The sequence below is a fragment of the Suricata suricatta genome, chromosome 1 (genome assembly GCF_006229205.1).
Source record: "Suricata suricatta isolate VVHF042 chromosome 1, meerkat_22Aug2017_6uvM2_HiC, whole genome shotgun sequence".
In the NCBI taxonomy this organism is placed as follows: Eukaryota; Metazoa; Chordata; class Mammalia; order Carnivora; family Herpestidae; genus Suricata; species Suricata suricatta.
This window is the reverse complement of record NC_043700.1, coordinates 124864785-124886212: the sequence shown is the minus strand read 5'-3', so window position 1 is coordinate 124886212 and position 21428 is coordinate 124864785. Positions and strand designations below refer to the sequence as shown.

General features: G+C 39.7%; 3 protein-coding genes across 3 annotated transcripts in view; 1 reads left to right on the top strand and 2 right to left on the bottom strand.

Moving 5' to 3' along the window:
- HERC5 (HECT and RLD domain containing E3 ubiquitin protein ligase 5) overlaps positions 1-11810 on the top strand; it is a 42037-nt gene extending 30227 nt beyond the window's left edge. Inside the window, exons 18-25 of the mRNA XM_029951551.1 lie at positions 494-664; positions 2778-2921; positions 3482-3648; positions 7668-7734; positions 8646-8716; positions 10135-10318; positions 10396-10498; positions 11529-11810. Of these exons, the coding sequence (XP_029807411.1) occupies positions 494-664; positions 2778-2921; positions 3482-3648; positions 7668-7734; positions 8646-8716; positions 10135-10318; positions 10396-10498; positions 11529-11734 (1113 nt within the window). The 3' untranslated portion in view covers positions 11735-11810. The remainder of the gene's footprint in view (positions 1-493; positions 665-2777; positions 2922-3481; positions 3649-7667; positions 7735-8645; positions 8717-10134; positions 10319-10395; positions 10499-11528) is intronic.
- Positions 11811-17910: 6100 nt separating this feature from the next.
- PIGY (phosphatidylinositol glycan anchor biosynthesis class Y) lies at positions 17911-18839 on the bottom strand. Its single transcript, XM_029943262.1, has one exon. The coding sequence runs from the start codon at positions 18748-18750 to the stop codon at positions 18535-18537; it is 216 nt and encodes a 71-aa protein (XP_029799122.1). The 5' UTR covers positions 18751-18839; the 3' UTR covers positions 17911-18534.
- On the bottom strand, positions 18753-20689 carry PYURF (PIGY upstream reading frame). Its single transcript, XM_029943254.1, has 2 exons — positions 20389-20689; positions 18753-18989 (listed from the first exon to the last, which is right to left on the bottom strand). The coding sequence occupies exons 1-2, from the start codon at positions 20592-20594 to the stop codon at positions 18848-18850; spliced, it is 348 nt and encodes a 115-aa protein (XP_029799114.1). The 5' UTR covers positions 20595-20689; the 3' UTR covers positions 18753-18847.
- Between the last annotated feature and the right edge of the window lie 739 nt (positions 20690-21428).

Genomic DNA, 21428 nt, shown 5'->3' with positions numbered 1-21428 from the left:
GCTCAGAGCATAGTCTGACACAGCTCGATCCCACAACCCTGGGATCATGACCTGAGCTAACATCAGTTGGGCACTCAACTGACTGAGCCGCCCTGGTGCCTCACATGCTTGCTTTCTAAACTTCTGAAATTCTTTTCCAAATGAGAATGTTCAGCACACCGCTTTAGTATCTCTTAGCCTAATGATGGTAATTAGCTTTTGTACCTAAGTATTAATAATTGTGTTTGCAGGATAGAGTGGACCAGTGGAGCCCACAGTTGGTCACTTCCCTGCTGACCCTAGTTGGCTCCACAAAGCTTTTCATTCCTTTGGTGTTTCTTCTGCTTACTGAGTGTGAATACTGAAGGTATAACTTCTCTCCAGGGGCATATGTAAACAAAGCTCTTTTCATAAATGTTTGTGATGTGCACTCAGGATAAATTGAACCAGTTTATTCCCCTTTATAATTTCCTATTTAGAGCAAATGGTGAAATGAAAACGTTTGTTTTCCTAGGAGAAAAAATTTAGAGCTTGTATGCGGCTGGCCGGAGTTATGCAACAAGGAAGGTCCGAATTAGCTTTGCTGCCCACTTTTAATATGATAGTCAGAAGGAGTCACTTGATTGAGGATGTTTTGAGTCACCTGTATCAGTTTGAGAATCAAGATCTGAGGAGGGAGCTAATGGTAAAGTATAATTCTCAATATTTTGATTGCAGAAAGAAATAAAATCTAAAAGGATGTAACCATGGTTCTTCCAGAGAAGAAATTATTTTTATTTAATAAACTCCTTTACAAGGAGCTCCTGAAGGGCCGCCCTGGCCAGAGAACCTTGAATCTTCAGTCTCTCCGAGACAACAGCTGGAGTTACAAGCGTATAGTTGGAACTTCCTTACAAACTTTGTCATATGTCACTTTGTTGGACAAGACCAGGTTATTGAGCTTATCTTGAACTTTGCCTTTGGGCCACTTCTTCTTTTTGGCCTTGGCCTATATTTGTTCACTGGGTCTTTGTCTTTTTTTGCCTGACTTTCCAGCATCTATCTTCTTCTTGTCATCCTTGGGCAGCTGTGAAGAAAAGGGGGAATGCAGCCAGTTCACAAGGCAGCCCCGTGCTCCCCCTGCCACTGCACTCCTACTCTGCCCAAACCCCCACAGAGAGAAAATTATTTAAAAGTATGTTGCACTGGGTTTGCAGCTAACGGTAGTATTTTTACAAAAATCCAACAGACTCCTTATATACGCTTTACCGGTGCCAGCCAGCCAGTCCACTGAGTTATTTCAGTTCCCCTTTTATATTTCATCCATTGAAAAAATTTAGGTAACATTTGATGAGCAGCGACCACTTTCCAGGCTGTGTGAGGCATTTTTTATGTTATCCTATTTAATCTTTCTGGAATATTAAGAGAAAACGGAGGCTTTGTGACATTAAGGAGCTTGTCTACAGGAAAGAGCAGAGCAAGGATTTGATAGTTGGCCTTACAAAGGTTTTGAATAATCCACTGAGGTTTGAAACTTTGATCTCTAGAAAGTGGAATAGGCAGTCATTCAAATAAACCAGTAAAAGGAGCTGTGGGTGAAGTGCCGGTGGAACATCCTGATGGAAATGTGGAGCAGGCCTTCAGACAAGAGCGTGTGTCAATCAGGAGAGAAGCTAGGAGGACAGTGGATGTGGAGGTTAAATGCCTGCAAGTGATAAGTGAAGTTTTAAAGAGAAACCAAGTATCTGGGGAAAGAGCAAAAAGAATGGAAAAAGCACAGAACCACAGGAATTTCTGATATTAAAGTAGCAGGAAAAAGAAGAGAGAAGTAAAAACCTAATTAATGCTTTTTAAGAAAAAGCAAGAGAGAAGAGGGTATGAAGAAAGAAGAGATTATCAGAAGTGTAAAATGAATTCACAAAATCAAGGAGAGAAGACATGAGAACAAGTCCCTGGACTTGGGGGTTCACAGGTTCCGGGTCCTCTTGGAGAGAGCATTTAGGCAGAGAAATAGATTTGGAAGTTGGTGTATATGATTCAGCAGAATTTGGCAGCCTAGAGTAGAAGCCAGTATTGTCTGTATTGGAGATATGGTGGGTGTTGAGATTTTTTTCCTTCTTTTAAGAATAAGGGAGACCTTACCACATTTGTACACTGAAGTGAGGGATTCCCGGAAGGAACAGCAGGAATGACTGAGTAATTGGAGGAGGAAAGGTGGGTTATGACAGAGTCATGCTAGGCAGGAATTCGTATCAGCAGGTGGCTTCTCGGGGAGTAAACAACCAAGCCAGTGAACACCTTCTGTGTGCTCTGGTTTGTCAGTTGTTTTGAAAATCCTATTTTTTTTATTTCTTTGTTTATTTTCATTATACTTAAGATAGCTTATTATATAATAATGATGCCCATTGAGGTGAGATTAGTAGCTAAAGACAGCTGGCTCTGAGACTTGACAGACCCAGAATTAAATGGAGGCTGCATCCCTTAGGCGTGTGTGACCGTTGGGGAAGTTACTTAAATTCTTGAAGCTTTATCACCTCATAGAATTAGTGTGAAGATTCAATATGGTAATATGAGTAAGATGCTTATCATATTGCTTATCAAATGCTTAGGTTCACAGATCATGTTTGCTGTAACTTTTAAGTTTTATAAAGCAGTCTCTATATCCAGTGTGGGGCTTAACCTCACGACACTGAGATCAGGAGTCATAATCTCTTCCAACTGAACAGTCGGACACCCCTCACTGTAATTGTTACTAAATGAGCTTTAATACATAGCATTTCAGAGCCCTGGAAGTGATGTATTATTTACTGTTTCCTCAGGTTTCATTTAGTGGAGAAATTGGACTTACCTCTGGAGGAGTCAAGGTAGAGTTTTTCCGCTGTCTGTTTGAGGAGATGACCCGTCCAGAATATGGGATGTTCATATACCCAGAGGAGGCGTCCTGCATGTGGTTCCCTGTCAGCGTAAGTCCTCTCCTCTGCTTACATGTATCGTGACAGAAAAGGCATGTCACATACCACTGAAAATGAGGTTGTCTAGACGGTTTCATTTTAGGAGAGGAGTTATTGATACATAGAATTATGGAGATAATCTTCGGTTTTAATAAGGTGATGATTTTCTTTAAAATAGACTCTCCTTTCTCTGGGTTTCCTATTTCTGCCTCCACAGGAAAATTAAGCAGTGTATGTTATGGACCCTTTATAGAATATACGGATAATAAAGAACCTTCCTTTCTCAGGCATTCTTTTTTTCAGTTCTCTGTTTCCCAATCAATTTGAAGACAATGGCTATGAAAAGAAATTGTGAAAATTTCAGTATATGTTAATTCTATTTCTCTTCCTCTGGCAGAGATTGAAATTGACTTCATGGCTGCACATAACCCCTAAATATTCTTACTGCAAGCTTTTTGATTTTAATTTGTGATTTGATTTTGTGAAAGGAGGAAAAGGTGTACCTAATATAAAAATTTTGTTTTACTTTCAAAAATTATAACACATTAAGGTGTTTTTTTTTCTCTCTTCAGCCTAAATTTGAGAAGAAGAGGTATTTCTTCTTCGGGGTTCTATGTGGACTTTCCCTATTCAATTTCAATGTTGCCAACATCCCTTTCCCACTGGCCCTGTTTAAGAAACTTTTGAACCAGGAGCCATCACTGGAAGACTTAAAAGAACTTAGTCCTGTTTGGGGAAAGTAAGTAAACATAGTTCTTTTTCTAGAACTCCATATAATATGTATTTAGATATAAGCATACCTTTTACTACTTTGTTGTACTTAACAGTTAATAGCGTTTTTTTGTTTGTTTTTATAAATTGATGGTTTGTGGCAACTCTTTGTCAAGCCATTTTTCCAATAGCATTTGCTCACTTTGTGTCTCTCTGTCACATTTTGGTAATGTTCATAGTATTTCAGAATTTTCCATTATTATATTTGTTATGGTGATCTTTGATCAGTGATTATAATCTGATGAGAGCTCTGAGGATAGTTAGCATTTTTATCAATAAAGCATTTTTAAATTAAGGTATGCATACTGTTTTTTAGATATAATGCTTTGCACCCTTAATAGACACCAGTATATGTGCAAACATAACTTTTATATGCACCGAGAAAACAAACAATCCTTTTGACTTACTCTGTTGGGATAATTGCTTTATTATGCTGGTCTTGAACCAAACTGCAGTATCCTCAAGGAATTCCTGTAAATATTTAAAAACATACACCCCAGTAGTATTTTCATGTTCAATGTTGCAGATACCTTTTTTTTTATATTTTGAGAGAGAGCACGAGCAGGGAATGAGCAGAGATAGAGGGAAAGAGAATCCCAAGCAGGCTTCACACTGCGGAGTCTAATGCAGGGCTCAATCCCAGGACGCTCAACTAGCTGAGCCACCCTGGCACCCTCATTGTAGATACTTTAAATCAATTTTAATTTTGGGAAGAATTATTGGATAATAATTAAACTTTCTAAAATTAAGACAAGTTGATTTTCCTCCTCTCCTTAGTGCCTATATTAATCTCTGAACTTTAGCTGTATAGAAACAGTCATGGACAGAGCACAAGTTTTACCATGGTGTTAAATCTGCAAGTGTTCATGAGCATTTGGGAAAAGGTTTGTTGTAATTTCAGGTATTAGTGGCGGACATGTAAACTTGTGGTACCTTTTCAGAAACCACTATGGTAGTACTTACTCTGAATCAAAAATGTATTTGCCCCTTTGATTTAGCAGTTGCACCTCTATAGACATTTCACTTTCAGAAATAACCATGCAAGGATTTTTCCATACAAATGTGTATCATATTACATAGTTCATAATGTGTGGAATACCTAAATGTTCTTCAGTAAGAGAATTCTGTATTTTTGGTGTATTCATGCAATGGAATCCTATGTAGATTTTCAAAAGAATAAGAAGAGTAATATGGTCCTATTATTATTATTATTATTATTATTATTATCCCCATTTCAAGGATGAGGAAACTGAAACAGATGGGTTAGGAACTTGTCCCAGACCCCATAGTGACAGAACTATGAATTAAATATAGTCTGTCTCCAGCATCCAATTAAAAATTTTTTTTTAATATTTATGATTTATTTTTGAGAGAGAGCACATGTGCAAGCCAGGGAAGGGCACAAAGACGGGGAGAGAAGAATCCCAAGAGGCTCCCTGCCATCAGCACAGAGCCCAACGCAGGGCTCGAACTCATGAACTGTGAGACTATGACTTGAACCAAAACCAGGAGTTGATGCTTAACTGACTGAGCCACTCAGGCACTCCCAGCATCCAACTTTTAATCTCTATACTAATTAGTATACTAATAAGATATCTTACTAGTATCTTATAAGATAAGGAAAAAAATATCAGAAGCACAAGATTTGGAGAGGAGGAAATAAATTTATTATTTTTGTACTAGAACAATGAAAATGACATAATACTACTAATGCCTAAGAAGACCTAATAAACATAAAACACGTCAACTTTAGTACATGTAAAGATTATTAAGTCTGTGTCTGTGTTTTTCACACTCTGAGGTCTTAAGACTTAAAAAGTATTGAAGACCCCAAAGAATTTATACTTAGGTTGATTATATTTGTCAGTATTTACAATATTATAAATTAATGGGGATAAATGTTTTAAGTAGAGGATACATAAACATTCATTCTATTAGCTGTCATATAATATAGCCTCTGGAAAAGTCCGTTCTGTCTTTATCAAAGAATGTGAAAAAGGTGAATAATATTTTGGTGTGATTATGAGAATAGTTTTGACCTTATAGATCCCTGGTGAAGTCCTTAGGGATTTCTAGAAGTTACTGGTCTGGGTCACATTTGGAAAGTACAGATCTTAGTATTTAGTGAAACTCCAGTTTAGTCTCAGTATGCTTTCCATAAAATTCCACAAACTGATTATAAAATGTATATGGATGACCAAAAGGTTAAGAATAGCTAGCAAAAAAAGGTGAATAGGGATAGGGAACTTGGCCTGCCAGATACTAAGAGTTTTTAGAAAGCTGTTACTAGAAGAGCACAGTAGGGTTGCAGCTCAGAAACTGACCCATACACCTCTGGAACTCGTTAGAGGTAGCATACCAGATTAATGGGAACAGAAGTACTGTCAGTTCAAGCATATAGGAAAAAAGGAGAGCTGATAACCTTATGCCATATACAAAGATCAACTTCGTGTGGATGAAGTTGATGAAATGCAAAAATGTTGAAAATATGGACAAATCTTCTCATGGTTGCAGTTTTAAGCAAGACATAATAAGTACTAACATTAAAGGAAAGATTAGTAAGTGTAACTTCAATAAGATGAAAGAATTTATCTGTTCTTCATGAGATCCCTTAACAAAAGGGGAAACACCACCCTGCAAAACAGGTATTTGTAACACAGTTTAGGGGTGGTAGAAAAATGGGATAGGGAAGGTATCCCATATAAGTAGGTATAAGATACTAGTTTTGGGAGGTAAGTTCCTGGATATTCCTCATAAACATACCCACAAATAAGCAAAATCACTCTCCCTCTCCTGACTGCCCTCCCCCCGTCCCAAAGCCTACAAGGAATAAAATATGGTCTGTTTATCACAGTACTGTAATAAAAAAAATCCAGTGGGGGAAATGTCAATTCAAATTCCACCTTTATCCAGAGGCCCTCCCCAGTGTCCCTCCAGAAAGGATTAACCAGGTTCTTCCAGACTGTCCTTATACCCTTATGTAGTTTCTGCACACACCTGAGTGTACTGTATATGAGACTTTCAGAATATCTTACCTACTACTGCTAGTCTCAGGGTTCATTGGCAGTAATCTCTCCACTTTACCTCCCTTATGCCTGCTACATTGGGTGCTTAGTAAATGTTTGTTGAATGAATAAATGAGCAAATACAATGAGATACACAATTTTAAAAATACATGTGAGGTCCCATAGGACAAGAGAGGATGGAGACATAAAGACTGGCTGCTATCCATGCTAATATAACCTATATCCACACAGATGCCTTGAAACAATTAAGGTGGTCAAATTTACATCTGTCTTAAGCTTGATGATATTGGGACAGTAGATGCAGAGAACATCCTTTGACCTTCTCATTCCTCAGATTTCCTAAGTGATCCCTCATATTTATAAAAAAGGAGGGTATTTATTCTGTAAGTAAAATTCAAAAGTTTAAGTAAAGGTAACACTGATTTGAATGAGTTTTGGTATCAGTTACATACATGATCAGTCCTGGGGCACCTGGGTGGCTCAGTGATTTGGGTGTCTGGCTCTTGATTTCAGCTGAGGTCATGATCTCACACTGGATTCGAGCCTCACATTGGGCTCTGTGCTGATGGTGGCAGAGCCTGCTTGGGATTCTCTGTCTCCCTCTTCCTCTGCCCCTACCCCGCTCACGTGTGCACTCTCTCTCTCAAAAATAAACATTAAAAAAAATAAAAATAGACTCTCTCTTTTAAAAAATGCAGTATCAGTCCTCTACATAGAAACCTACAGTCACTGGGTAAAGGAGCTTAGGATAGAAGAGAGCTTGCCGAATTGCAAATACTCGTAAACTTCATACTTGTATTTGGGGTGTTGGGGTCTATCAGTACACAGAGAAATGGGCATTGTTAACTACCTCCCTGGTCTCTCATCTTCCGAATAATCATGCACTTGACATTTATTTTAGATGAACTGTCTAGTGATTATGGTTATTGACTTTTTAAAAACAAAATTATTTGTTCTTTAGGAGTTTGCAGACACTTCTGGATGATGAAGGTGATGACTTTGGAGAAGTATTTTGTATCTATTTCAGTGTAAGTAAATTATAGAAGAATTGGCTTGCAGATTGCATTTAATCTGATTAACCCTTTACATATTTATCTAGGCATGTCACTCTTTAATATAATAACAGACTTCTGAAGTAGTGCAGAAGGGGTTTTCCCCTCGGTTTTTTTTTTTTTTTTTATGACCTGGGCATATCAGTTAGATTTTACTATGTAACAGCAGCTAAATTTAGTGGCTTAAAACAAACAATTCATTGAGTGTGGACTGAGTTGACTGTTGAGCTGGATGGTTCACACTGGCCTCGGCTTGTATACCTAGTTGTTGGCTGGTTTATGGGGTGTGGGCTGAAATAGCTGCTCCAGGGGTTTCTTACTCCGCAGTAGGCTAGTTGAGGTATCCTTACAGAGTGGTCTCCAGATTACAAAGAGATGGCAAGCTCAACATAGACACTTTTTAAGCTTTTACTTCTGTCAGATGCTGTTGGCCAGAGTACCTCACATGGCCATACCCAGATTCAAGAGCTGAAAATAAAAACTTCTCCTCCTGATGGGAGGCGGGGGTGGAAGTGGAGGGAGTATTGCAAAGTCACACTGCAAAGAGACTTGAATACCAGCCTGGGAAGAATTTGTGGCCATTTTTGCAAATCTACCACACTCTCACTAGGTCTATACTGTATAAAATGACTACTGAGATATGGCAATTTGCCAGGGTTGTTTTTTTTTTCAGTATGATAAGCTAAATAATTCAGGTTCTGTAAAAATGTTTTTTCATTCTTTATGATAAAGCTAATTTTTAATGTGTTCATACCTTGCTAGTTTTTATGACTAAAATGTATATTTTTATAAGATATTAAGGAAAAGAGGTATGTATCAAAGTCTTACTGATAATAGATTGTTTAGGAATTTTTTGGAGATCACTGTCAGAGTATTTGTGATTACAGGTGCATTGGGACAAGAATGACATAGACTTAATTCCTAATGGAAGATGCATAATTGTTGACCAGACTAACAAGTAGGTGCAGAGAAGTGTAATGTTTCCTTTGTTTATACACTATTTATTTCACCAGGCTCTAAAACTGTCTCATAATTATTATAATTTTTCCATTCCAAATTTATCATTTTTTAATAAGGCAGAGAGTTGGTGTGTGCTGTGCATATATGTGTGTGTCTCCTGGAGTCTGTATTCTGGTAAGGAAGGAAATGGTTTTCTCAGGCCTTCCCTTATCCTTTGTCTCTACTTTTTCTTTTCATATCACACGTTACCTACCTTTTGGATTTGTTTGCTTATTATCTGTATTTCCCCCACCACAGTGAACTCCATGAAGGCAGGGACTGACTGGTCATGTTCATCCTTCTATATCTGAGACCTAGAGTGGTCTGCAGTGGTGTCTGGTCTGGAGCAGGTCCTTAATTTCTGTTAATATTATTAGGCGTTACTGTGGCATCTTGAGTTCTCAGCAGTTTAATTGACGCTGTTTTAAAAGCCACAGTTTGGGATTATAGAACGTTCCATTGATAATTGGTCAGAGAGGCAGAGGGATACTGTCAAGTGAGCATTATGGTATAAGCCAGCTAGTTTTCTTTAATCTTATAATTTTTATCTTTAAAAACAGAACTTGTATTGGAATAGAACATCCAGAAAAATACATAAATAAGTATACCGACCAAGAAATAGAACATTTCCAGCTCTATATTTTATGAGTACTCCCAATTCATCCATAGTATTATTGATAGACATAAGAAAGATCTCTGCCTTTTAATAATTACTTTTTGCCTGATCCCTTTCCCTGAGTTGGAAATGGCCAAAAGGGAAAAGCTGCAAGTAAGATGTGGGACTCACTTCAGAGGGCTTCCCTCTGTCTTCATTGAGAGGCTTCTTGAGTCTTGTCTCAGATTTGGAAGCCTGGAGCTAGATGTGTTTTTGTGTATTATCTAGATTTTCTAGTTCTCACTGAGAGTAATTTGCTATAAGCTACCCCATCGAAGCTACAAGTAGAAATCCCCCTCTTTTATTTGTATTTAACCACAAATACTAATAGTACTTCCTCACTATCATAAATTCAGATAGCACAGACGACCATGAAGTAAAATAGGAAACTTTCCCCATCTCCCAAGCCCCATTCCCCTAGAGTGTTATTCTTAGAAAGTTTTTCTGTTCTAATATGTGTCATTTCTCTGAACTGTGTGACCTTGAGCAATTATGTAACTTAAGCGTGTCAGTATCTTTACTAAAATGTCCTCATAATCTGCCCTGAGAGTTGAAGATTAAATTAGATAATATATGAAAAATAGCTATATGCACATGAGATGTACTGAATTGTTAAGGTTTCTAGTTCTTGTTTTATTTTTCTCCTTCCCACTTTCCCTACCCCCTACCAGTTTTGTTCAGGGTATTGCTGTAAGCTGAAATCATTTTTTGTTTCATTAAAGGAGAGACTATGTTTCTAAGTGTGTCAATTACATATTCAACATCTCTGTGAAGGCAGTTTATGAAGAATTCCAAAGAGGATTTTACAGAGTGTGTGAGAAGGATATTATTGAATTTTTCCATCCGGAAGAACTGAAGGATGTGATTATTGGAAATACAGATTATGACTGGGAAACATTTGAAAAGGTAAATCATAAATGCCCAAAGTTTGAATTTAAATTTTTTTCTATTTTCTGAATACTCTTTGCACTTTTTATCTCTAGAATGCACGTTATGAAGAAGGATACGACAGTTCACATCCTACCATAGTGATGTTTTGGAAGGCTTTACACAAATTGACTTCGGAGGAAAAGGAAAAATTCCTTGGTAAGTATTACATCAGGAGTAGATCTATAATCTTAGGTCTTTTCTTTGGGCTAAGCAAACCCTGTTTGTCATAGGCACCATTTGCAACAAATCCTAGTATAAGAGCCACTCATAACTCCTGGTCCAGTTGGATGTTCTCCAGGCCAGGCTGTCCTGATATTACAAAGTAAATGTTAATATAGGTCTTTTCCCTGTCTGATGCTTTCAGATGTTTAAGTTCTCCATCCAAGTTAGATATTTCATCTGCTTTTTGTACTTGTGACTCAGTTATTCAGGCTTTGTGGGATTAGCCAAGTTTTACGATGTTGTTGTCTCCAAGACGTTTTACTTCACCTTCCACATTTTGATCTCAGTTTCATGCTTATTTGGTCATTTTCCTGCAACTTTGCTTAATACGACTTTCCCTCTCATTTTCTTACAGAATTTCCGTACTTGTTTTTGAGAAACATTTATCTCTTCATTCTTATTTTTGTAGATAACATGTATATTGGAAGGCACTCTGAGTTCTCCAGAAGCCCAGCCTGACTTTCCAATCTTACCTCTTACAGGAAGTCTTTGTTCCAGTCAGACACTTGTATCCTCTCTATATTCTTAGGCTCCCTTTGTATTCTCCCACCTCCAGGCTTTCTCTGAAGCTCCTTGCCCTGCCTCCAACCTCACCCACCTCCTGGTTGCTGCTCTAAACCTTCCCGTCGTTAAAGGGCCAGCTTAATTCTAAACTCTGAAATCTCCCCAGTCATCTTGCCTGATTCTCTCTCCCTGCTCTGAACCACACACAGTAGTTTCCCTCAGGAAGCACTTCATTTCATGCCACCTTGTTTGGCTGTCTTCCACCCTTTTCATTTTCTCTTGTTTTTTTTTGTCTTTTTCTGCACAAGAATATTATATTTCCAGCCAGGCTATAGGCTTCTTATAGGTAGGGACAGTGTATCAGCACCAGATGCAGTCTGATGCAGAACTCTGCACATAGGAATCCTCAATAAATGTTTTTGAATGAACACATTTTTCCCCTCCATATTCTTGTTTCTAGTGTTTCTTACAGGAACTGACAGAATTCATGTAAAAGGTTTAAAGAACATGAGAATAACATTTTGCTGTCCTGAAAATGTGAATGAAAAAGATCCCATAAGAGTGCAGACATGTATAAGTGTCCTCTACCTCCCTAAGTATTCTACGATGGAAAGAGTGGAAGAAGCGCTTCAAGTAGCCATCAACAACAGCAGAGGGTTTGGCTGATCCTACCTCACATTGTTTACCCCTTCAGGGAAATATTTTCAAAAATAAAATTAAGAACTCAAAAATTAACATAAAAGCCCTTCTGAGTATTCATTGTCTTTAGCTGCTCTTTTAGAATTACGGTTTTGTGTGTGAGACATATTAATAATGATATAGATGAGGCTGTTGCAACAAGGTGACCCTAAAACACAGTGCATTTAAGAAGACGGAATTTTGTTCTTCTCTCATAAGCATCTTGGCTGAAGTGGTGCTTCTCCTATGCCCAGTGTTCTAGTAAAGGATAACAAATGACTTTCTTGTTGAAAATGTCAACGAAACTGGCCATTTTTGTCCTAAGTCTCCTGTATTGCATTTGAAACCATTGACTACTTTCTCCTCAAAACTGTCATGAACTGCTAGACTGTGACTTTCTTTTTCTTGGCTTTTTTCCCATTTCCCCTACATGGATTTATTACGCTCAGGGTCCCCTGACCTCTGGTGCTAGTGCAGTCCCGTGTCGTCACTGCACGCACTCCCATCCACTCCGCGGCTTTGGTTACGGTCTTCTGTCTTGATGGTGCCCATGTCGCTCTCTGACCGACAGGAATTGGCACATTCCAGCACCACAGCCATTGTTTTGTCTGTGTCTGCCCTGCATGTCCCTTGGCTCCTTGACCTCCACATGTTGAAGAAGAAAATGATCATTTTCCCTGTGTTGCCTAGCTGGGCATGTACCCCCAGCATTGCCAGGCAGAAGCCTGCCATCCTCTTCCTTTCTCTTCTTTGTCCCACACATTCAGTAAGTCAGTCAGGTCTTGACAGTTCTAGTTCCTGTGTCTAGATCAACAGCGCTCCACAGAACTTTCTGTGAGGCTGGGAAACCACACACCACCCCCCAGATCTGTGGGTGATTTACCTTCAGTAAGGTAAATGTGTGCCATAGATCAGATTTAGTCTTTGAATTTTGAAGAGAGAAAACTTTAACTGGCAGTCGTGGGAAGAACAGTTGAGCTATAGTGCCCAATATGTGGCTATTTGGTTAAAATTAAGTAAAATTTAAAATTCAGTTGTCAGTCACACTAAAATTTCAAGTGCTCGGTATCTACATGTGATTGGTGGCTACTGTGTTCGTGCACATGTGATGAGCACTTGCCACTGACAGGCCCATAACCTAGTAACTCCCTGTAATTGTGCTTTTTTTTTTTTTTTCTGGGAAGAAAAGCCAGAGTGTGATAAAACCAGAAATCAAAACGATTTGAAAATCCAGCAGTAAAGTCAAATTTCATTGACATTGTTAACTATATAGCTCCCAAGTTCTTCCTGATCTGCCTGGCATACAGCCCTGGCCTTGGCTCCTACAGCCTTGGCTCCTACCATTGGCCTTGGCTCCTATCATCGCCCTGCATACATAGTATACTTCATTCCAGTTATTTGTAACTACTCAATTTGCTGAGTGGGCCAGTCTCCTGTTTTTATTCATGCATTTTCTATTGCCTGGGACTTTCTCATCCGTCCCCCACCCCTTTTCATCTCCTTTCTAAATCTACCTCCAACTCTGGGTTCATGTCACTTGTTTCTCAGGATTCACTTATCTGTTATGGCTACCTAGCAGATGCCACGCTAATAAATGTAGAATGTGGCTTCCTGGCTCAGCATTTCATAAATGCAATCCTCTTCCTGGGTTCAGTCCTCATTCTGGTACTTTCCAAGCGTTTATTTGCCATGGGTCCCACATATGAATTAGCTGAAAGTGCCATCTAGTGGCATATACAGAAGTTCTCAAGTACCTGTAAGTGGAGCATTTAGCCAAGGGGAAGAACTTGAGAGACTGACCTGTCTCCCCACAACTACATATAGTAGTGAGAATCTTGCCGTAGTGTTAAATGTGCTAGGTAATTTCTTGGATTTACTAGGTAATCTCATACTTTCTATCTCCCTTAAAACAACCACTAAGTCTGGAAGTAGATATCCTTTTCATCTTACAGATTAGGAGTCAAGTTCAGGGAGGCTTCCTTAGCCCACTCTGCAGGATTGGAAGAAAATGAAGAGGGAGAGTAGGTCATGGCAAATCTTTTTTTGTTCTCTCAGAGTGGAAAACTCTGACTTAGGAAGCTGATGGGAAGGATCTTACAAGATGGGTAAAGATGGTCCTTGTCGGTCACGCAGATGACACTAAGGAAGATAATCTTGTTAAGGGGCTCCAAGGAGGTGAGATTCCCCTGTCACTGTGAAGTCGGAATTCCTGAGGAGTGGGGAAGAGTACCAGTTAGTGAAAGAAGAAGAGTTTTTCTTAGAGTTGGAGGTGGTGGGGTCAATGCCCTGGTATATGTGGCATGAGCTATGTTATGGGAAGCTGTGAACAAGAGTCGCCATAACAGGAAGCTAGGATGATTTGCTGGAGAGGAACACTAAGAAGTGTTGGAGAATTACTAAGTGTTTGTATGAGAGCGTCACCACAAATAGTGGACAAAATTTAGTTGTTTTTTTATATCTTTATTTTGAGAGAGAGAGAAAGCGAGTGGGGGAGGGGCAGAGAGAGAGGGAGACATAGAATCCCAAGCAGGCTCCAGGCTCTGAGCTGTCAGCACAGAGCCTGATGTGGGGCCCGAAACCACGGATGGTGAGATCATGACCTGAGCCGAAGTCGGATGCCCAACCGACTGAGCCACCCATGTGCCCCAGTAGTGGACAAAATTTAGAAGGCTTAAGACCTGCATTCCACTTTTGGCCATGCCTCTACCAGCATTTGTCCTCCAGCAAGTGACTTGGAGCTGCTAGCTACATGCTGGACATGTAGACAACTTTTAAAAAAATTTTTTGGTAAAGCTTTATTGATATATAATGCACATAGCATTTAATTCAGCTATGTGAAGTATACAACTGAATGGATTTAGTATATTCATGGATTTGAGCAACCATTGCCACAATCAACTTTAGAACATTTTCATCGTCCCAAAAAGAAACTGTACCCAAGAGCCATAACTTCACAATGTTCCCAACCATATGCAACTACTAATCTACTTTCTGTTATAGATTTGTCTATTATGGGCATTTCATGTAAATGAAATCAAACTATATGATTTTTAATAACTGGCTTCTTTCACTTTGCGTGTTTTCAAAGTTCATCCATGTTTTATGTAGCATGTCTCCAAACTTCATTCCTATTTGTTGGTAAATTAAGATTTCATTGTGCCATATTTTATCCACTCATCAGCTGCTGGTGGACATTTGTGTTGTTTTACACTTTTTGGCTATTATGAATGATGCTATGAACATCATGCTCAAGTTTGTGTGGACATTTTTCTTTTCCCTTGAGTAGATAGAGACCTAGGATTGAAACTGCTGGATTGTGTAGTACTTCTGTGTTTAATTTTCTTTTGTTGTTGTTATTGTTGTTTATTACTGAGAGACAGAGACAGAGCGTGAGTGGGGGAGGGGCAGAGAGGGAGATATAGAATCTGAAGCAGGCTCCAGGCTGAGCTGTCAGCAGAGGCTGATGCAGGGCTCGAACCCACAGACCTTGAGATCCTGACCTGAGCCGAAGTCAGACACTTAACCAACTGAGCCACCCAGGTGCCTCTCTGTTTAATTTTCTGAGGGACTGTCAACAGTTTTCCAAAGAAACTGCATCATTTTATATTCTCACCAGCAGTGTTTGAGGGCTTGAGAAATACTTAAAATCTGCAGCAGATCTGGTTTTGGTGTTTTTTTTTTTTTTGCTATTACATTTTTTAAATTAAGATGTAATTGATATATATGCAGATCTGTTCGTAAGAGTGCTAGTGAAATAAAGAAACATTCAGGTAGGTAGCTCTGTTCCTTTCTTTTCTCCCTTTTTGGGCTATTGTCATGCATAGTAAGTCTACATGTTACAAACCCAACAATACTTGGCTATAATTTTTACTTTACATAATTTAATGCCTCTTTTTAAAAAAATTTTAAAGATTTTTTATTTATTTTTGAGAGACAGAAAGAGACAGCATAAGCAGGAGAGTTAGAGAGAGAGAGGGAGATAAGAATCTGAAGCAGGCTCCAGGCTCTGAGCTAGCTGTCAGCCCAGAGCCTGATGTGGGGCTCAAACCCACGAACCTTGAGATCATGTCCTGAGCCAAAGCCGGATGCTTAACTGACTGAGCCACCCAGGCGCCCTGTAATGCCTCTTAAAGGAACAGAGAACAAGGATATATTTGAAGTATTAAGTATACTAACCTTTTTTACCTTCTCTGGTTCATTAGTTCTTGTGAATTCAAGTTACCATCTGGTGTCATTTCTGTTCTCCAGTTCAGCTTTGCTCCCAGCTACTTCCTTTGTGCTGCTAATAGCAAATATGATAGACCCCAGAATACAATTTATACATATTGTTTTCTATAATTGCTCTGCAAATCAGTTAAATAGAAAGATGAAATATGCATTTACAGTCTTTTATAGTTACATTATCACCTTTGCTCTGCTGATGGCCTGCACCTCCTGGAAAGATGCCTTAGCACTCAACCAGGAGTTTTGGGAGGGAAGAGAGGTCCTATCTTGGTGGCACCTCCTAGAGTGGCCATCACTCTGAGCTGACAGGAAGAAGAAAGATGTGGGTGGTGGTTCAAATGCCACAAACTTCAATCTGCAGGCAGCACTTAATGAGATTTTCTTGTATGTTTCCTCATTGGGCTGAATGCCCTTGGGACAATTTCCAAGGACTTTGCCTGGTTGTGTTGTTCACCAGTTAGGGTTGTTTCACAAAGGGCTTTCATGTGTAAAGTTTGTTCCTCACAATTTTATGAAAGAAGCAAGGGAAGGATTTCTAGCCCTATAGATGAAGCTCAGAGACCAATAACTCACCCAAAGTTATAAAGCTTGTCAGAACCATGTTTTCCGTCTTTAAGGTACGTGCCTGCTCTGTGCTAAGTATTAAATTTAAAATGTTGAAGTTACTGTCTAGACAGGAGATAGAAAACAGCCAATTGCAGTGCAATTTCAAGTGCTAAAATAGAGATAAAATACATGGTGCTTTAGGAAGCCAGAAAAAAGGCATCAGGCTTGAGTAAGAATTTGAATGCAAGCACCTGATTCCTAACTGTATTTTTCTAATAAATAGAAAGGATTTTATTTTAAAATAAAGAGATACTGTATAGTGTGATTGAGAAGTTTTTGTTTGATTAGCTAACCACATAGGGAGGGGATTACTCTTTAACTTTGGATTTCTCATTCACATTGAGCACTTAGTTTTTCCATTGTCTTATGGTTGTAGGATAACCCAAAAGGAAGCAATTTTAAGGATATCCATTTATATAGCTTTTACTACCATCAAGAGTGGTGTTTTGTGGTCTTCCAGTTGGATCTTGTGACTTTTTAATGTCCTGCTTTTAGCTTAAGGGTCAGCCTAAAACCAAAATTGCTTTACTTTGGTTAACTTGTCTTCTAAGCCTCTTTTCCCTCCAGCCTCATATGTAAGCCACATCTTCATCCATGGAACTTAATATTGCTTCCAGATCTTGGTATTGTAAATAAGGCTGCAATCAACTGGGATGCATATATTCTTTCAAATTAGTGTTTTTGTTTTCTTTGGGTAACATACCCAGTGCTGGAACTGATGGGTCATACAGTATTTCTTTTTTTTAATTTTTGAGGAACCTTTATACTGTTTTTCACAGTCACTGCACCAATCTATACTCCCAACAATGGTGCACAAGTGTTCCTTTTTCTGCACATCCTTGCCAACACTTGTTATTTCTTGTGTTTTTATTTTAGCCATTCTGACAGCTGTAAGGTGGTATCGCATGGTTTGGATTTTCATTTCCTTGACGATTAGTGATGCTGAGCATCTTTTCATGTGTCTGTTGGACCTCTGTAAGTCTTTTTGGGAAAAATGTCTATACAGGTCCTGCTTTTTTGGTGTTGAGTACCACACGGTGGTTTTAAAAACATGATTTGTATGACAGGATACACTAAACTAATGCAGTGCTAAACAGATCTCCCAAGGCAGGAACCACTGAAAAGTGGTTCAAAATGTAGCCCTCAGCTCAACAGGACACAAAAAGATTCCAAGTCTTCCAATCCTACTTCTATCTCCAAAGATCTCTATTTTCCTATAGTCTATGTGGGGTATTAAGTGCCTATCTGAACACTGCCTATAGTGTAAAGTTTAGAATATTTTTCTATTTTTTCTCTCTTAGAACCACACTCTTATGATCAAACAGAAAACCACCTTTTTAAATGGAAAAGCATCATCTTATTTTATTATTCTTATTGTAAACATTTGATGCCAAAGAAACAAAGTTAACTTTACAAACTCAGAATGTTTGCAAGTACATGAAATTTCCATTTTATTGTGGTTTTCTATAACACTAGCTCAAATGCATTTCTCTACAACTACTTCAGCATAGCTCTTTTGGAATTCTTTCAGTCATCCTTAACATATGATTCTACCAAATAGTTAAATCTAAATCTAAAATAAACATGTAACATTTTAATTAACTATTAGATGAACGGGGTAAGAAATAAAGTAATCAGGTAATGGTTGAGACTGTTAATTTAAGAAATAAAGTAATCAGGTAATGGTTGAGACTGTTAATTTCCAACAAGAAACTCTGTTGAAATGTTTCTTCTGATATAATAGTAAGAATTTTCAAAAAACACAAGAGCAGACCAAAAGTACAATAAAAGAAACTTCTGCTGCTTAAGCCTCCCATAGTCCTACACCTGAGAGAGGCAAGGCAAAGTACCTTTCCTGCAAATTGAGTGGGTTTCCAGTATTTCCATGTAGTTGAGCTTTCAGAAATACACACTCAAGACCTATCATTACTATATATACTATCGCGGCTCTGGTTTTATTAATTATGCCTGAAGAGTTTAATCCCCATCCAAGTCCAAAGGTGGAAGAACACATAGACTGGTATGGTAACGGGCAGGAGCAGACTGTAAAAGCACAGGCTGGCTGTGCTAGTGCAGCCCTTTGGGAAGTTTTCGTCCACAGAGGCCGAGTAGAACAGTCCTGCTAAAGAGACCAATGGAATAAGGACAGTCAACGTAGGAAGAGACAGAAACATTCTTCTTCCCCCACTTATTACCTGCCAGTCTGACTTTTTAAAAGGTAGGTAGTATTAAGAACATTTAGTTGTGTGTGTTGCTGTTTTAAATTATCATCTAATGCTGCTCCATTTCTTCTTGCTTCTTATTTTGATGTGTCATCCTAGCTGCCTGTGGTATCATATTAGGAATCCCATCAATAATTGGATAGGCTATTCCCAATTCTTCATTGATCAATTCATTTGTCGATGCTTCAAATCTGAGGGGGGCAAAAGGAAAACAGAATGAATTGTGGAAAATAAATGCTTCGAAGAGCTTGATTTTCAATAAACACCACCATTTATCCAATTCTTTACAGATTAATTCAGAATTAAACTGCTCTTAATTCTAAAGCAGAATTAAACTGCTTTTAATCCTAAAAGCAGTATTAACCAAGTGAAAACACTTCTCTTAGAAAATGAATCTCTATTCCCATTTTAGTCAGTTTCTCTCCTACTTTCTTTTTCATTTTATTCTCAAGCTATACTTGAATATCCATTTTTAAATCCAGTTAGAAAAGATATTCCCTTTTCATCCAAACATTCCTTCCTTACTCTGGTCAACCCCCAAACCATCCCAGTTAATTTACTATTGAAACAGTCACTAGAGAAAAATTCAATTTCCCCGTGTTAGAATGCATGCATGCTTAACAGAGCAACCTTACTGATCCATTAGAAGGAAACCACTGAAAAAATCAAGATATAGAAAATAAAACTGAGGGAGAAGAGATAGCAGAAAGAGCTAAGTGTGGAAAGCATGGGGTCTCCAGTGAGGGAGTTACACAACTACTAAAACGTAGATCAAATGGTCATGTCAAGGTATAAGAAAATTGAATACATTCATTATGGGAAAAATCTAGAAAGAAAAATGCAAAAAGAATTTTTAAAAAATGGCTACCAATCTACGACCCAGAGATAGCCACTGATAATATTTTGGTGTTTTAGTATATTCAATTTCCATTACTAGTGTTGTCAATGTTCAGTTTAGTAGCCTGGAACTGTAAAGCTGTTTTCCTTAAAAGGTTAAGGAAGCCTTTCGAAAACCCAGCTAGTCCAGAACTAAGACCCAAAGGGACAGCACACACAGCTCAAACGTTTACGATCGTCACCCATCAGCTAAACATTTTCACGAGAATCTGGAAGCTACTACAGTATTTTTCATCATCTTGTTTTACAAATCTGAACGCCTTGGACCAGTCAAGACTCCCAACAGCTCAAAAACCTGGTGGTATATTAGAATCCCTTCAGGTCCTTTTAAGAAAACACCTTGCTCTGGTCCAGCCCCCGGGCTACCCGGCTGGGTGCCCGGGAATCTGGATTTTTAAAAAGGTCAGCTGGCCATTCGATGACGCAGCCAGTGGCCAAACCAGTAAACACAGCGGGACGGCGGATCGATCAGAGCGGCCTGGGCCTCGGCTCTCCTCCCCTCCGGCCTCCTCCCGCCCTTCCCCTGCGGTGGGAGGTGCGTGAGAGCTGACCCGGCCCGGATCCAGAAAATGGCAGCAGGAAATACCCAGACTGACCTGAAGGGCGCCCCAGTGGCTCGGAACGGCCCGGTCCCCCCGCCCCCTCTCCGCCACCGGAGGGTGCGAACGGAAATTCGCAGCCGCCGAATCTCACCTAAGCGGCTTCTTGGAGAGCGGGCACACCAGGAACTCGAGCAGCGCAGGGTCAAAGGCGCGGGGCGGGTTTCCCGTCTTCTCGCTCTTATCTGCCGACCGCCGCGAGCCAGACGCGTGAAGGCACCTACGGGCGACCGCGGACGGCAGCGCGCGCGTACCCCTCAGCGCTGAGGCGAGGAGCCAGGCGCGCGCTCCGCTCAGCATGGTCTGACAGCCGGCGACCCCGCCGCAGCCCGGGCCGCAGCAGCGCTCCCCGCGCGGCCAGCCCCGCGCCTGCCAGACCGCGCCTCTTGTGCTATGAAAATGCAGTCCCGGGGCCGAACGGCGCCAGCAGCACTTTGGTTCCGAAGGCGTTCCTGACCCGACTGCTTTTACCGCGTCACCGTTCGGTAGTTCTGAGCGCCGCCGGCGGTCGGTGGACGCTAGTGACTTGTTCCACCGCATTTACAAGTTACAAACAAAACCAATGCTTAAGTTGGGTGAGTTGCGTTTTCACGCAAGGGGTGCCAGGGAGCCAGTGGCCTGACCTCAGAAGTCACACAGTGTTAAACTTGGCCCAACGTGGTTAACTCCAAAATGAGGTTTCAGTCATATTGGATATGTTAAAGCATTGATTTATTTTATGTAGATCTTTACCATAGCCCCTGTAACCTTGTCTTTTATTTTTTCTTGTCTTATTAAATTAAAAGTTTAGAACCTAAATAGAATGCCATAGGCCTTTTAATCTCCAAGACATCCATATCCTTACCCTGTGGGACTCACTGTTCAATTGCATGATAAGGTACAAGCAGTTAACTTCTATAAATGTACTTGGAGACAGCAAGGACTCTAAACCATGTCATCAGGCGGATGTCCATTGGTTGAATGGGAGATCCATTCAATGGATTTTTCGCCCCAAGTTTGGTCTAAGGAAGTGATAACAGGTTTGATCTTACTGTGTAGTAGATTTAGGCTCTAGGCCTTAGCAGCTTGCTTTCTGGTCCGTAGTTTACTAGCTGTGTGACTCCAGCAAATACTTAACTACTCAGTTTCTTTATC

What these genes read in the sequence shown, in the direction of transcription:
- PYURF (XM_029943254.1), bottom strand. Translation starts at nt 20,594, where the DNA reads ATGCTGAGCGGAGCGCGCGCCTGGCTCCTCGCCTCAGCGCTGAGGGGT. An exon ending in CTCTCCAAGAAGCCGCTTAG is followed by an intron (nt 18,990 to 20,388) that starts GTGAGATTCGGC and finishes TGCCCCCCTCAG; the next exon opens with ATTTGAAGCATCGACAAATG.
- PIGY (XM_029943262.1), bottom strand. Translation starts at nt 18,750, where the DNA reads ATGTTTCTGTCTCTTCCTACGTTGACTGTCCTTATTCCATTGGTCTCT.